The 15195-nt window shown below is 62.1% G+C and overlaps 1 protein-coding gene across 2 annotated transcripts; it reads left to right on the top strand.

Moving 5' to 3' along the window:
* Window positions 1-2334: 2334 nt before the first annotated feature.
* On the top strand, window positions 2335-13614 carry SLC12A9 (solute carrier family 12 member 9). Of its 2 annotated transcripts, none has more exons than XM_071566618.1 (13): window positions 2335-2586; window positions 4491-4625; window positions 4796-4933; window positions 5139-5438; window positions 5664-5771; window positions 5884-5995; window positions 6094-6251; window positions 6516-6598; window positions 6930-7054; window positions 8442-8556; window positions 8681-8855; window positions 9646-9792; window positions 10229-13614. In XM_071566618.1, exons 1-13 carry the CDS (start codon window positions 2406-2408, stop codon window positions 11059-11061), a joined length of 2610 nt encoding a protein of 869 aa, XP_071422719.1. In that variant the 5' UTR covers window positions 2335-2405; the 3' UTR covers window positions 11062-13614. The 2 variants fall into 2 exon arrangements, with proteins under 2 accessions (XP_071422719.1, XP_071422718.1); XM_071566617.1 differs by having other exon boundaries at window positions 8364-8556; window positions 10229-13613.
* Window positions 13615-15195: the final 1581 nt, after the last annotated feature.

Genomic DNA, 15195 nt, shown 5'->3' with positions numbered 1-15195 from the left:
CCCCGGGCAGGCAAAGAGGGGCAAGAGGGGGGAGCCCCGAAAATGCCCGAGGCAGACGAGGAGGGATGGATATATACGGTGCCCCCCGGGAGGTGGGAGGAGAGAGGGGCCGGGGGAGCACAAACAGGCGAGTTCATTAATGTCGCGCCAAGATGCCAGCTCGGGGCGGGGGGCGCGGGGGGGGGCGCAGCCGGGGCCTCAATGCCGCCTTTGTTCGACGGGGCCTCCGGGCGGGCAGCATCAGACGGGCGCTGCGCTCCGGCGCTGCCCGCGGCCCTTGATCATTTTCACGCCAAGCCCCGGACGCGCCGCCCTCCCTCCTGCGGGCCCCGGGCGGGTGGGAACGCACCGGCGGCTGCGGGCGCGGGGGGCCCGGGCTGGGCGTGGGAGCCCCGCCGGCGGTTTCAAAGGCGGGCAGCGGGCCGGGAGCGGCCGGGCGGACAAGGCGGGGGAAGGGGAGGCGGGGGGCTCCTCGGGGGAGTCCCCCTATCTCTGTGCCAGCCCAGCCCTGGCTGAACGGGCCATCCCGTGCAGGGGCACTGCACCCTCGCGCTGAGCACCGGCCGTCCCCGGAGATCCCCTGCGGTGTCTCTCCCAGTACGCCGCGTCCTGCCGGGGGTGCAGGAGAGAGGACCTGCCCCGCGGAGGCACCGTGCACCCACGGTGCATTATGATTGCCCCATTGTCCTTGTTAAGCAGCGGGCCCGGGCTGGGGGCAGCTTTGGCCCCAGGAATGGGGGGCTTAACTCATCAGCCCAGCTGGAGAGGATGCCCTCGTGCCTGCCGCTCGGCTTGCCACTGGCCCCACACTTTTGGGATGCTACCGTCCTGCTCCCATTGCCATCCTCCTGTGCCCAGAGGCCCAGCCTCAGTTCCTGCGGCAGGGCAGGGTGCAGCTGCATCTCTAGCACCCATTTGGGGTGCAGGGGATGCCCGTATCTTCACGTCTGTAAAGGGGACTGGGGTTTCTGGGTTCCATGTGCGTTTGGAGGGTGCAACGCGTCCTTTTTTTCTGTCATTGTTAGAGGCAGGGAGTGCCCGTGTCCCCATGTCCACTGCAGGACGTGGCGTGCCCGTGCCCCTATCTCTGTCCTCCTTGGGGAGTACCCACGCTGTGTTCTCTGTCCCCAATAATTGCTCGAGGTGGCCGTGTCCCCATGCGCATTTCGAGTCCAGGGGGTGCCCGTCCCCATTAGGGGCAGGATCGCCTCCGTGCCCGCACTCCCGCGGCCCCCTCGGCCTCGATGGTGCCAGCGGGGCTCGGACAATGCCGCTTCAGTGGCACATCAAAGGCGCGGGCTGCCCGCGGCTGGCACGGCGACAGGCCCGCCGCAGATGAAAGACCCGGCCCCGCCGGGTTCCCACCTCGGCCGGGGGGGCACGCTGCGCCTCCGCCCCACGGGGGACGAGGGGACGGGCGGGGGGACACATGGCCATGGCACACGGGAGAGCGATCCCGCGCCCCGCCCCGCTGTCCCCGCACGTATCCCCCCACCGTGACACGTGGGGGTCCAGCCGCTCGGTGACCGCAATCGGTGCCCACGCGGGTACTTGAGGCCGGCGTGGGGTTCTCCCCCGGCCGCACCGTGCCCCCCGCTCTCGCTCCCGGTGCCAACCCCATTAACCTAATTGGCGAGGCTCTCGGCCGCCCGGGCAGTGGGACCCCGGGGCCCGGGCGGATTCCCAGCCCCGGCGTTGGGCAGGGGGGGTCGGCGCCCCCGGGGCCCCGATTGTCCGGTAATTGGCGCGGGCAGCCGAGCCCGGCCGGCGGGGTGCGAACACCAGAGGGGGGCTGTACCGGGGATCCCGGGGGTGCCCGAGGCACGGGGCCAGGATGGGGGTGGCGGGCTCTGTACCAGGGTGTTGGCCACTGGGCGATCGGGGTCCGGGAGCGTGTAGCGATGCAGCGGCGGGTTTGGGGGTGCCGGGAGGAGTAGGACGAGTTTGGAGGTGCGAGGAGAGGTCCGCGGCGAGTACCAGAGTGAGGAGACCCCAGGAGGGCCGAGGGTTGGGGGAATTCAAGGGGTGGAGTGACACTGGGGCTGTGTGTGTGTGTGTCCTTGGGGGGTGTTGCGGTGGGGCTGGGGGGGGGCGGTGGATGGGACCACGATAGGGAAGCATTTTGAGACAGGGGCCGCGATATGGGCGGGGGCTGTGGGCGGGGCCAACAAAGGGGCGTGTCAAACGGCAGAATAGGGCGGGGTCTCGGCAGTGGGGGTGACCAGGGGGCGGGGTCTAACGGTGGGCGCGGGTTTGTGGGCGGGGCCTGTCCCGCGGGGCCGGGGCGGGGCCGGGGCGGGGCCCGGCGGGTCGGGCACGGGTCGGCGGGCGGGGCCGGCGGGACCGGGACTGGGGCCGGGACAGGACGGTAATCGGGGCCGGCGAGGCCCGAGCGGGGCTGGGCCATGGCGAGCTCCGAGCGGAGCGCGCTGCTCACGTACCGCCTGTGCGGCGGCTCGGCCGAGGAGGAGTGGGGCCGGGAGCGCGGCCGGGCCGCTGCCGCCCCCCGCAAGCTGCCCACATTCCTGGGCGTTGTGGTGCCCACGCTGCTCTCCATGTTCAGCGTCGTCCTCTTCCTGCGCCTCGGTGAGTGCCGCCGCCCCCGGGGTGCCCCCCGCTCCCGGCCGCTGCCCGGGGTCCCCCGAGATTCACCAACCGTGCCTGGTACCCCCAGCCCGGGCCCTGTGTGCTCCCGGGCCCCCCCGCACCTGAAGCCCCGAGCCCCTCAGTCTGGAACCCCGGAGCCTTCTCCGTGCCCGCTCAGTTCCTCCCCAAGGCTGGGGTCCCAGTGCTCTGTGTCCCCGCCTGACCCCGCCAGCCTCGGGCCTTGGGACCCAGGAACAGGAACCTGCAGCACAGGAATCCAGTTAGGGACCCCTGTTAGGAACCCAGTCCAAAGCGTTGGTGTTCCTGGGGTAGGACTCCTGTGTCTTCCTAGTGCCTTCTCTAGATGGAATTCCAGTGCCTTCGTGTCCACCTGTCCCCCACTGCTGGGACCCCTCTGCTTCCCAGGCATCCCCCAGTGCCGGGCTCCAGAACCGCAGTGCTCTCCCACATCCCACCTGGTGTCCCAAGGGCAGGACCTGGTGTCACCCATCAGACACCTGGCTGCCCTTCTCTGTGTGTGCAAAGGGCACAGATTGGTTCACAGTCTGCCCCCAGTGGGTTTACAGGTCTGTTACTGTGAGCCCTGGGAGAGCTCGGAGGGGCAGCTGCCGCCTTTTGGGGGGCCCTGGGGCGGGGAGGAGCCCCCGCATGGCCCGGGGCAGGGAGAGGCCCGAGGCACGCAGCATCCGCCCTGTCCGGGAACGGGAAAAGCTTTTCCTCTTTCACTTCCCGCCCACGGAAAGCCCAAGGCGGGAGTTGGCTGCGTGCCCCGGGGCCCGCCAGGGCCTTGAGCCCCTTGCCCTGCCCGCGGGACCCCCAGGCTGTGGGCACGGCTCTCTGCTGCCATCACTCGCTTCCCTCCCACTTCCCTGCTTGGAGTCCTCGCATAGGCTCTGACCCCCCAACCCCACAGCGGGCACCAGGGGCCCCCATCTGCCCCAGCCCCCCACCCGGGGGTGTGTTACCCGCGGGCCGCAGGGGAAGTGTGGGGTGGAGCGGGAGGGAAGCTGCGAGGAAGAGGAACTTTCTCCCTGCTGGGGGGGCCGTGGTCCCCCCGTCAATTTCTTGCTTCCCCCACGCCTCAGATACTCCCCAGATCTCCAGGGTGAGCAGCCCCTCCTACTTACCCCACACTGCTTTTGGAGCATCCCTTTACTGCCACCAATATCCCCCCATCTGCCCTTATTTTTGGCATTCAAGCACCGTCCAGCCCTCTGGGGACTGCAGTGGGCGCCCCCAAACCCAGCCTGGTGCCCCAAGGGCTCCTTGCACTGCTGGTGCCCCGGTCACCCCCCCCGCCTCCCCACGGGCAAGTCTGTGGCCTGGCTTGTGGCTGAGATAGGGCAGCACCCACAGCCGCAGGCACAGCCTTCCTGCCCACAGCGCTGCCAGCCGGGGGCACTCCTGTCAGCCCAGGCAGAGCCGGGGGAGCTCTGCGTGCCCTCCCCCTGGGTTCACACACACACCCATGTGAGAGTGGTGCCCTGGCTGGCAGGGACACCCCAGACTGCTACTGCTTCTGCTTCCTGCTCTGCTGTAGGCGAGCAGGGCAGCAACAGGAACGCTGTGGTGAGCCTCTCACTTCCCCCACTGAGAGACAAAAGTGGCATCCGGACCTGGGGGCTCCTGGCATCCCTGGGATGGACAGCAGAGCACTTGCCCTGTTTGTTTGGTTTTTGGACATGCCTGGGCCTGGCATGGCAGGAGGATGGAGGTGCTCTGAGGTGGGGGACACTGGTGGGTGCTGCTGTGGGTGGGAAGTGGGAGCAGCCACTTACCTCAGTGGGGTGAGCTCTGGGCAGTGGCAGTGCCCAGGAACTCTGTCCTCGAGGTGGTCCATGCCCAGCTAAGGGGCACATTGGCCTCTCCTCTGTCTTTGACAGGGTTCGTGGTGGGTCATGCTGGGTTATACCAGGCTCTGGCGATGTTTGCAGTGGCCTATTTCATCATTGGCATGACAGTGCTGTCTGTGTGTGCCATTGCCACCAATGGGGCACTGGATGCTGGAGGAGCCTACTGTATCCTTTGCTGTGGGTGCTGCTGGGACAGAGCATGTGGGCCAAAGTTGGGTGACTACCCAACGCCTTGGGGTGCCACGCTGAGGCTGGGACCCAGTTGGCCTGGGAGAAAGGAGTGGGGCCCTTGATGGTCGTTTGGTCTGCTGACATCTTCCCTTGACTCAAGCAAGATATGATCAGCCGTGCCCTGGGCCCGGAGTTCGGGGGCAGCATTGGGATCATGTTTTTCCTGGCCAATGTGTGTGGCAGTGCCCTCTACGTGCTGGGGCTGGTGGAGGCAGTGGTGGACAGCTTTGGGATCCCTCCTGGTGAGTACCCCTGTGTGTGATGGCAGGGGACAGCAGGTGTCCCTTACCATACATGCCAAGCACCATGCTCAGCATAGCCAGCATGGCTTGCCCAGCCCTCTGACTAGTGAGTTGTTGCCCATCATGCCTGGCAAAATGCCAGTGGCTCTCAGCTCCTGGTGGTGGCCCCTCCATGTCTCGCTGATCCTGACTTGTCTCTCCCTAGGGCAAAAAGAGGGCACAGGTGTCCATGTCCTTCCCCAGAGCTACTGGTACGAGCTGCTTTACGGCACTGTGCTGCTGGCACTCTGCCTCCTCGTGTGCCTTGTGGGTGCCTCCATCTATGCCAAGGCCACCTTCCTCATCTTCCTCATCGTTGCGGGTGTCCTGGGCACTATCCTGGTCAGTTTCTTTGCCACACGGCCCATCGGGGTGCCCATCCGCCTGCCCCACCTCAACGGCTCTGAAATTGAGAACGGCTCCTTCACTGGTTTCTCCCTCGACACCCTGCGGAAAAACCTGGGGGGTGAGGAGAGGCTCCCTACACCCTGCCTGCCATACCCATCATGGCACTGGAACTGCCACATCAGCAGGAGTTTGCTGGAGGGTGGGGGCAGCTTTTGGGTACAAAGCAGATGCTGTGGGGTGTTTTCGCTTATGGTTTGTGTATGGGGACATTGAAGAGAGGGCATATGGTGGGGCTGTGCTGCCCTGGACAGCCTGTTATAGCTCCTTCCCATGTGTCCTGCAGGAGGGTATGGGGTGGACTACACTACCGGGCAGATGATGAGCTTCAGCTCCGTCTTTGCAGTGATGTTCAATGGCTGCACTGGCATCATGGCAGGCTCCAACATGTCAGGTATGGACAGGAGGTGCTGGGCTGGATGGCACCAGGAATGGGACCTGAGGCTGGAGGAGGCTGGGGGTGTGCTGTGTCTGTGGACACTAATGCTGCCTGCTCCTGTTCGCAGGGGACCTGAAGCGCCCAAGCTACTCCATCCCACGGGGAACCATCTCTGCTGTTCTCTTCACCTACCTCGTCTACAACCTGCTGGCTTTCCTCATGTGTGCCACCTGCAACAGGTATGGCCGCTTGTCCCCTCTCCAGTGCCGCTGTGCCTGGTGGTAGCGCATCCTGGCCTGAGCTGAGGCAGTGCCAGTGTGTCTGTGTCCCTCTCTAGGATTCTCCTGCAGAAAGACTATGGCTTCTTGCGTGACATCAGTATCTTCCCGCCCCTGGTCACCGTGGGCATCTACGCTGCCACCCTCTCTGCAGCCATGAGCAACCTCATTGGGGCATCCCGCATCCTGTACGCCCTGGCCCGGGATGATCTCTTTGGTGAGTGCCCAGAGTGTGCTGGCACTCGTTGCAGCCCACCCACCAGGTTGTCCCGGCTGGGGACCAGCCCTGGTGCCAGGGAACTCCTTTCTTGGTATGGGGGTGATGTTTTGTGGTCTGGCAGGTATCCATTTGGGTCACCTGTCTGCCCTGGAATTTGCCCCCACCCCAGCACTCAGGGTGGGGACAGGACTCCTGGCTGGTGGCTAAGCCTGTTGATGCCCGCTGGGGTGCCCCCACCCAACCTCCCCGCTCTGTCTGCAGGCCGGGCGCTAGCGCTGGCCAAGAAGACATCTGCCAGTGGGAACCCAGTGATGGCAGTGATCCTCTCCTGGCTGGTGGTGCAGGTGAGTTTGTTGGCAATGCTCCTTTCCTGGCCTCGCTGGGTAATGATGGGTTGGCACCTGGCTGTGTGTTGTGGAGCCTGGCATGTCCACCTGACCCTGGGGATTCCTTTCTCAGGCTCCCTGTCCCAGTGTCCTACTGTGGTTGTGTCCTTCCCTCCCTGAGGTGGGAAATATCCCATAAATGAAGGATAAATCACAGCAAGGGGCAGGGATTCCTGTCTGTACACTTTCCCATCATACCCCTTGGGTATGCCCCAAGCGAAGAGGGATGGATCTGACCTGTGCCAGAGGTGCCATTCCAGTGTGTGTGTTCACCCTGTGCTCTCTGCAGCTGGTGCTCTTCTCTGGGAAGCTCAACACCATCGCAGGGGTTGTGACCACCTTCTTCCTCCTGGTTTACGCAACTGTCAACCTGGCCTGCCTGGCACTGGAATGGGCATCGGCCCCCAACTTCAGGTACCTGCTGCCACAGGGGAGAGAGGCTGTGCTAAGATGCTCGGCAGACATCCATCCCTCCATCCTTCTGTCTGTGGCTCCCCTGCCATCCCTGTGGCTGGGCATTATGATGAGATGGTGGGCAGAGATGCTGAATTCCCCTCTCCTGGACACTGGGCGGGCAGGGACACCCTCATCCCTGGGAAGGGAGAATGAGGCAGGTCCCATCATGGTGCTGGCTTGGCACAGTTCTCATGCCCTGGCACAGCTTTGCTGAGCAGGTACAGATAAATGCAGCACCACTGGGTACCACCCACCCCCTCCCCTTAGGCTTTCCAGAGGTAATTTATAGCTGTGCCCGGCCGGCATCCCCCGGGCAGTTTGCCAAGCAGTGATGGAGCCCACTTTCCATTAGCGCTAATTAAACTAAGGGAGAAGGGGGAGGGAGGAAGGGGGATCCTGGGTGGGGGGAGGAGAAGAGATCTTCCAGGAAGGAGCAGTATGTCTGACAGGCAGCCCCAGCCTGGGGCACAGGGTGTGGGGTATCCTGGCATGGGACTGGGTTGGCAGGGCTGCCCAGATCTGGGACGTGCAGAGTGGCTGGGGGAGACTGATCTCCCTCCTGGGTGTTCCCCACTGCCCTCGGTGCAGGATGCTGTTACTCCACAGCAGGGAGAGTCCCCTGAGTGCACAGAGGTGGTGCCCAAGCAGGGCCAGGTGGCACTGCCCTGGCGTCCCCCAGAGCACCACATTCCCAAGGAAGAACTGGTGTCTGTGCTAGGCTGGAGCAGCTGGGCATGGATGAGGCAGGATCCGTGCCTGGAGCAAAGCTGCTGGGTTGGGTAGCAACAGGCCCCTCGCCCATCCCACATCTGGTGCTGGGTCCCCTCCCCGAACTGAGGTCTCCATCAAGCACAGCGGAAAAGGATTTTAATTACCTTTCAGGAAAAACAGCAATTAGAGAAAATAACAGCTTCTCGTCTCCCCGCCTCCGCCTCCCTGCACCAGACTGAGCCTGCACCGTGGCTGCTAGTGCTGCCATGCGCTGCCCAACACTGTCTGGGTGTGCCAGGACAGCACCAGCCCCATGGCCATCATTGGCCCTGTTTGCCAAGGGCTGTCAGCAAGGGGCTGCCTGCTGCCCTAGGAGGTACCATCTGCCCTCCATAACCTCTCCTGCAGGCATATGGGGTGCCCAGCATGGCCTGAGCTGACACAGTGGGATCACTGGGGGTGGCTGGTGTGGCCCCTTGGCACAGCTCCCTTTGTGCCCTCCCCACAGCCAGCATGGGCACCACACAATAGCAGTATCCCCTCCTCCCTGCTCCAGGCCCACTTTCCGGTACTTCACCTGGCACACGTGCCTGCTGGGCATCGCAGGCTGCTGTGTCATGATGTTCCTCATCAGCCCTGTGTCAGCCTCGGCGAGCCTGGGCTTCCTGCTCCTCCTTCTACTTGCCATCCACTACCTCTCGCCCAGCAGCACCTGGGGCTACATCAGCCAGGCCCTCATCTTTCATCAGGTGAGCCCTGTCCTCCTGCTGGCCCCTCATGGGATGGAAAGTTGGTGTCCTCAGGACTGGCATCCTCACGGGGGGTTTGTTGAAAGAAGGGTTCCTCACCTGTTCCCCTCCCTCCCTCTTCCAGGTGCGGAAGTATCTGCTGATGCTGGATGTGCGGAAGGACCATGTGAAGTTCTGGCGCCCACAGATGCTGCTGATGGTGCAGAACCCACGAGGCAGCACCCGCCTCATCGACTTTGTCAATGACCTCAAGAAGAGTGGCCTCTACATCCTGGGACATGTCGAGCTGCAGGACTTGGGTGAGGATCTGCACTGTCCACAGTGCTGGTGGACTGTGTCCCTTGCTGTGGTGCCAGGTTGCTCCCTGAGTTCTTGGATTGATGATGCTGCCCAGCTGCTGGCTGGGGAGGGTGGGCACAGCAAGGGAATGTCAACATTTTGGACACATGTGTGGCGCCTTGGGCGTGGCTTCAGATGGGGGACACTGGTAGCTTGGGCCTGTCCCGTGCCTGCTGTGCACACACACTTGCACATGTGTGTGGAAACTTGTACATGCATGTGCTCAAGTGTTCATTGCTACACAGGCACATGGGGCTCCTTCCTGTGTCAGTGCTATGCACATGTGGCTCATACCACCGGGGTCAGTGCATGCACACACCCAGTGCACACTCAACACAGCCCTGCACGTGTGTGTGCCTGTGCCCATCCTCACCTCACACCTGCTGCTGTGTGTCCAGGTGCTTCAGGCATGTTTGGTGTGTGTTTGTTTGCACATCCATGCACCCTGGCACACATCATGGCTGTCCCCATCCCCACCCTGGTGGATGCACAGGCTCTGCTTCCCCACTCCCCACCGTTGCTGTGGTGACTAATGGCCTGAAATTGGGGAGTGGGGATGAGGCTGCGTGGATATTTTTTTATACATTTATGTGTAATTTTGTATCTCTCTCTCTAAGCACCTGCTTCCCCCTCTCTGTCTCCTGGGCGTGGGACTGGGCAAAGGGGTTGGTTTGTAGTGGGGGTGGACACCAGAGTGAGCCCCAGTATGGATTACCCATCCTGCTGATGCTGGTTTTGCTCGCCACCCAGACATGCTGCCCTCAGACCCGCTGCAGTCTCAGCAGGACTCATGGCTGAGCTTGGTGGACAAGCTGAATGTCAAAGCCTTCGTCAGCCTCACCCTTGCGCCCTCAGTGCGGCACGGTGTTCGGCAACTCCTCTTCACCTCTGGCCTTGGTGAGTAGCACCTGGGCTGGATATGGGTGAGGGTTCTTCCTGCTGTCCCTGGTGGCTGAGAAGTGCCAAGGGGTTTGGAGGCACCTGGACAGATGATGCCAGAGCCAAGTTTGCTCTTGGAGGCATCTGGGGTGAGCAGTGCAGTGCTGCAGCCAAGTTGGGTCTTGGAGACATCATTGTTGGCAGTGTTGAGGAGCTTGAAGACACCTGAATGGGAGATGGCAGGGGGCTTGAAAGCACCTGGTATGGGCAGTGCCAATGCCAAGTTGAAGAGGTACTGGGTGGGCAATGCCAAAGCCGAGTTGGGTCTTGGAGCCATCTGCATGTGTGGTGCTGAGGGGTCTGGAATCACCAGGGAGAACAATGCCAAAGTCAAGCTGTGGCTGGTGGAACCCTCCACCGCTGCTCACCTGGGTTGGCACGATCTTTCTGGCAGGCGGGATGCGCCCCAATACCCTGGTGCTGGGCTTCTATGACGATGAGGCACCACACGATGGTCTGGCCCGGCACCCTGCATTCACCAGTGCCCGCGAGGAGGTTCCCTTGGGCTTCCCCCCGCTGCGGGAACCCACCACCCCCAAATTGCTCTCGGCCCGGGAGTATGTGGGCATTGTGGCTGATGCCCTGAAGATGCTTCGCAATGTCCTGCTGGCCCGGCAGCTGGAGAGTCTGGACAAGGCCTGGGAGCTGCGAAGGGCTGCTAGCCCCCCACCCACCATCCACGTCTGGCCAGTCAACCTGCTGCGGCCCGACAGTGCCCGCTATGCTGACACCTGCAGCCTGTTCCTGCTGCAGATGGCCTGTGTCCTCAACATGGCACGGGCCTGGCGCCGGGCCCGCCTGCGCCTCTTCCTCTGTGTGGAGGCGGGTACCATGCCCCATGCCCAGGAGGAGAAGCTGCGCCAGCTCCTCAAGGACTTGCGCATCCAGGCCCAGATCCAGCTGGTGCCCTGGGATGCCATCACCCGCCTGCACTGGCAAACCTCCCAGGGAGCCCCTGGGGGGCCAGCAGAAGAAGAAGAGGAGGAAGGGATTGTGAACTTCCCGACCAACACTACACAAGTGTCGGATGAGTATGTATGTGCCGCCAACAAACTGGTCCTGGAGCAGAGCCCCGCGCCAGCCGTGCGCTTCCTTTACCTGCCACGGCCACCGGCCGACACCAGCCTCTACCCACTCTACCTGCACCAGCTGGAGCTGCTCACCCGTGGGCTGGGCCCCACCGTGCTGGTGCACGGGGTGAGTGCTGTCACCAGCACCCAGCTCTAGGTCACACTGGCTCCCTGCATCCTCCTTTGCCCAGTGCCTTTAGCAGCCTAAGCCTGGGGCTGCTCCCAGCCCTGGTGTCCCCACCCTTGTGGGCAAAGAGGGGTCGTTACCCCACGGTGGGAGGTGGATACAGGAAGGGCTGTTGTTTTTTGGGGTTGTCTCCTGCAGAGGATTAAAGCTGCCCTGGCAGGATCCAGACACAGCCCTGGTGCTGGCTGGGCAGCACGGTGCATTCACGGTGCCTTTTCTTTGGGCTGGTGGTGGGGAATAGCAGGGGTTCCAAGGGGTACCAAGCACTGGGTGCCCCAGTTGGCTGCTGGGAGGCCCTTGGTTGCACCCTGCAACCCTCCTGTGTGCTTCCCCCCTGCCGCAGCCCCCATCCTCTTCTCCGCCAGCTCCTCCGGGCACCCAGCCAGCAGCAGGGATTGATTAAAGGCAGCCTTGACCTTGGTGCCCCAGCTCCCCGCCATCCTCCTGCCTTTCATTAGGAAAAATTAAATGGGAGGGAGTGGGGGAGGGGAGCCCGGAGGCCTGGGTTCCCTCCCTGCATGGTGCTGGGTGGATGGGGAAAGCAGATGGGTGCTGGCCCTAATGGCTTCAGGGTATGGCACCCTAGATCTTGCTCAGCAACCACAGTGCTGTTGGATAAGGGGCACCCAGATGCTTTAATCTGTCATCCTCCTGACCTTAAGGGTGCTGAGCTCCTGGTCGTGGCAGGAAGGGGGAAAATGATTTGTGATGGTGGTCCTTACCCACACACCTGGGTCTCCTGGCCTTGCTCTGGGACCTGTCTCATGGGGCGTTTCAATCTCCCTGCACCCATTATGACCTGCATGGGAGAGCTGGCCTTGCCCCCTGCCCCCCTTTATTGAGTAGAGGAGGGCAGGAAATTGCCTGGGTGCTGGACAATAAATCCCTCGGGTGCCTGCGGGTGGGCAGCATGCCCAGTGCTGCCTGATTGATCACTTCCTATTAGCCCAGCACGGTGTGGGGGGAGCTGTTTCCAGCCAAGCTGGCCTCCAGTGGGGAGGACAAGCATGGCACTGCTGTCTGAGCCTGCTTTCAGCAAGCCTGGCACTGCCACCTACCAGCTCTTCAGCCAAAGGGCTGGAAAATCCCAGGTGGTTGAGTGGTGCTGGTGGGAAAAAGTGGTGCAGACCCTTACTCCCCACATTTTGCAGTGGATTGTGCCCTGGTGAGTAGGCAGGAGGCTGGAGCTGGCTTTGCTCCCCGCCATGGGAAGTGGATGCCCTGGGCTGGGCACTGCATGGGCTGGGCACTGCATGGCCTGGGGGTTTATTTACAAACAGGCAGGAACTGGCACAGGGCAGCTGGGCACCAGCGGGACCCGGCGGCCTATAATGTTAATTATCACCACGTAATTAAAAGCCCATAAAAAGCCTCACACTTCATTAAATTAAAGCTTCCCCGCACTGTGCCTATGGGCTCCAGCACAGTTAACCTTGGCTGTGCCAGGCACCAGCTCCTCCACAACTGGGGTCCCACGGCTGGGCGTGTATGGGACCTGAGGCTGGGACTGTGACAGCCCCCAGCATTGCAGGGTGCAGCATTGCACATGCATGGGCACCCCACAACACCATTCATCACCCCTGGGCCACATGTGCTTGGGCACCCACCAGGATGCTGTTCCTGTTGGAGATGCCCACACACATCACATGGAATGTGTGCCCATGGCACTGCTGCAGACGCACCATCATATGCACCAGGGCAGGGTCTGGGGGCTGACAGGGGCACACGTGCACACCCTTTGCCACTGCAAAGGCAGAATTGCATGCTGGCACCACGACTCAGACAAACCAGCTCCGGCACGTAACGCCCACACGGTGCACACCTACACAAACAGCATTCTTCCCTCCCAACATACAGATGTGCAGACAAACATTCACACACACCTTGCATCTCCTCCAGGCTCCCACCCATTGCTGTTGGTGCTCAGAGGCGATAGGCTGTGGGGAGAGCATCCGCCTGTGCCTGCCCCCTGTGCCTCAGTTTCCCCAAGGGGTTTGCTGTGCTGGGGTGGAAAGGGATGAGTGAGAGACCTCCAAATCCTTCTGGTGCTCCGGGTTGGGGGTGCTATGCCAAGGTCTGGTGGGATACAAAGTGGGGAGGGCCCCCAGCACACACAGAAGGACATGTGTGCATGTGTGTGTGAACATGTTAAGGCAGGGATATGCATGAACTAGGAGAATGTGTGTGTGTGTGTGTGTGTTTGTGTGCACATGGGAGGGAGCTGCTGTGCTGGGGAGTGTGCACAAGGGGTGTCTGTATGTCTCACACATTGGTGTACGGGTATATACCCGTGCACACAGCTGTGAACACGGGGTGTGCAGACTGGCACACATGTATGCCCAGATCCCCAGGGCACCACTGCCAAATGGCCGTGGGCAGGGGGCTGTGGGGGGCAGGCGCCGGTGGGTGCCCATGCCCCGGCCCTGCGGGGGTGGGCAACCAACAGGGCCTCGGCTATTTCTTGGAAATTTCGCAGCATTCATTTCAGTGCAAATAAAAGCTGTCATTGCTGGAGAAATGATACTGATCGGGGTCTGAAAAGACAGCAAATTACCCGCCTGAAAATGCACCGCTGGAAAAAAATGCATATTAAACACACAAAAAGGCACTTTGCCATCAGCCGCGCTTCCCCCGCCGCTCCAGAATAACCACACTTTACATAATTCTCCCTCTCCACCTCCGAATTAATTTCGCAGACAGAGGCAGAGGCAACCCTCTGACAATAGCAGAGGGGAGACGCAGCGGCGGTGGTGGGAGCGGGGCTGGGGGCTGCTGTGGGGTGCCTGGTGCTGGGGTGGGGGCACAATGGGTAATGGGATGCCAGGGTCGGAATTGGGGTAAACCAAGGGATTTGGGGGGGACTGAGGGGTTTGAGGGAGTTGGGTCCATGGGTGCAGACTGGGTGCTGGGTGGATGTTCCCAGCTGTGGGGTGGAGCACTCTCATACACCCCACTGGCATGCTGGGGATTGGGGTCCCTTGGGGTAGGGTTTGTGGGGTTGATGTCCACCTGAACAGGCATGTCTTGGGCCAGGTGTTTCCTATAATGGACAATCCCTCACCCCCTACCACTGGAATGATCCTGTCATGTGCCCATCCCAGAGCCTGCCACCCTTCCTGGAGGCTTACAGGCCCTGGTGGGGTGCACAGACCCTGCTTGGTGGGAACCCCTAGGCACCCTCTGCCCTGCTCATCTCCCCACAGCACTAGGCATGTGGGTGCACTCAGAGGATATCATGAGGCCATGCTGCCCACCCAGGTAGACACTCCTAAACTAGCATGTCTCTAAGAAACACCCTGGGAACCTGCCCCACTGGGCATGAGGGCACCACACTCAGCACCCCAGCACTGCTGAGGGACAGCAGCAGGTGGAGTGGGGGTTCTGGTGGCAAGGGTGGGGGGGTTCATCTGGCTGGGTGCTCAGCACCAAGGGGCTGACAGAGGTGAGGGCGGGTGGCGGAGGTTGGCACTGCGCTGCTTTGCATTTTCAATGACAGACCCATGCCGGGTGCTCGGGAGAGTGGAAAAATCTTATTTGTCACCTGCTGGTGATGCGCGGAGGCTCCCGCGCTGCGGCTAATCTTGGGGAAAATGAGGATGCCAGCAGGGTGGCCCACGGGATGGGCAGGGCCAAGTGGGGCTGGCAAGGTGGGCGCTGCTGGGGTCCTGCTCCAGATTGGAGCCCTGGGCCGTGGGGTGGGCAGGACACCAGAGTCACACCTGGCTGGTAATCCCTGGATGGATTGGCCCTGTGACATGGAATCCTGCCTGTTGTGGGTGCATGGGCTGGGCAGCACTTGTGGGCATCCTGGAGCAGGTGCCTTTTGTCCCCAGCCCCATCTGCATAGGGATAAGCTCTTTTTCTTCCATCCGAACTTCAGCAGCAGCCCCTTTCCTTACAGCACCAATTCCAGAGGTTGGCACTGCCTGTGCATCCTCTCAGGGTACTCAGTGGACTTACTGGGGGAAAGTCAGCACTTGAAGTGGGTGCAGGCACTGCCTGATGCCCCATATCTACACAGAGGTGCCCATCACACGCCTGCCATACCCTGGCTTTTTGAGATGCCAACACCTGCGGGACGCCGCAGTGCTCTGTGGCCAGCTC

This window comes from Pithys albifrons, chromosome 11 (genome assembly GCF_047495875.1).
Source record: "Pithys albifrons albifrons isolate INPA30051 chromosome 11, PitAlb_v1, whole genome shotgun sequence".
NCBI lineage: Eukaryota > Metazoa > Chordata > Aves > Passeriformes > Thamnophilidae > Pithys > Pithys albifrons.
This window is presented reverse-complemented; position numbering and strand designations above follow the sequence as displayed.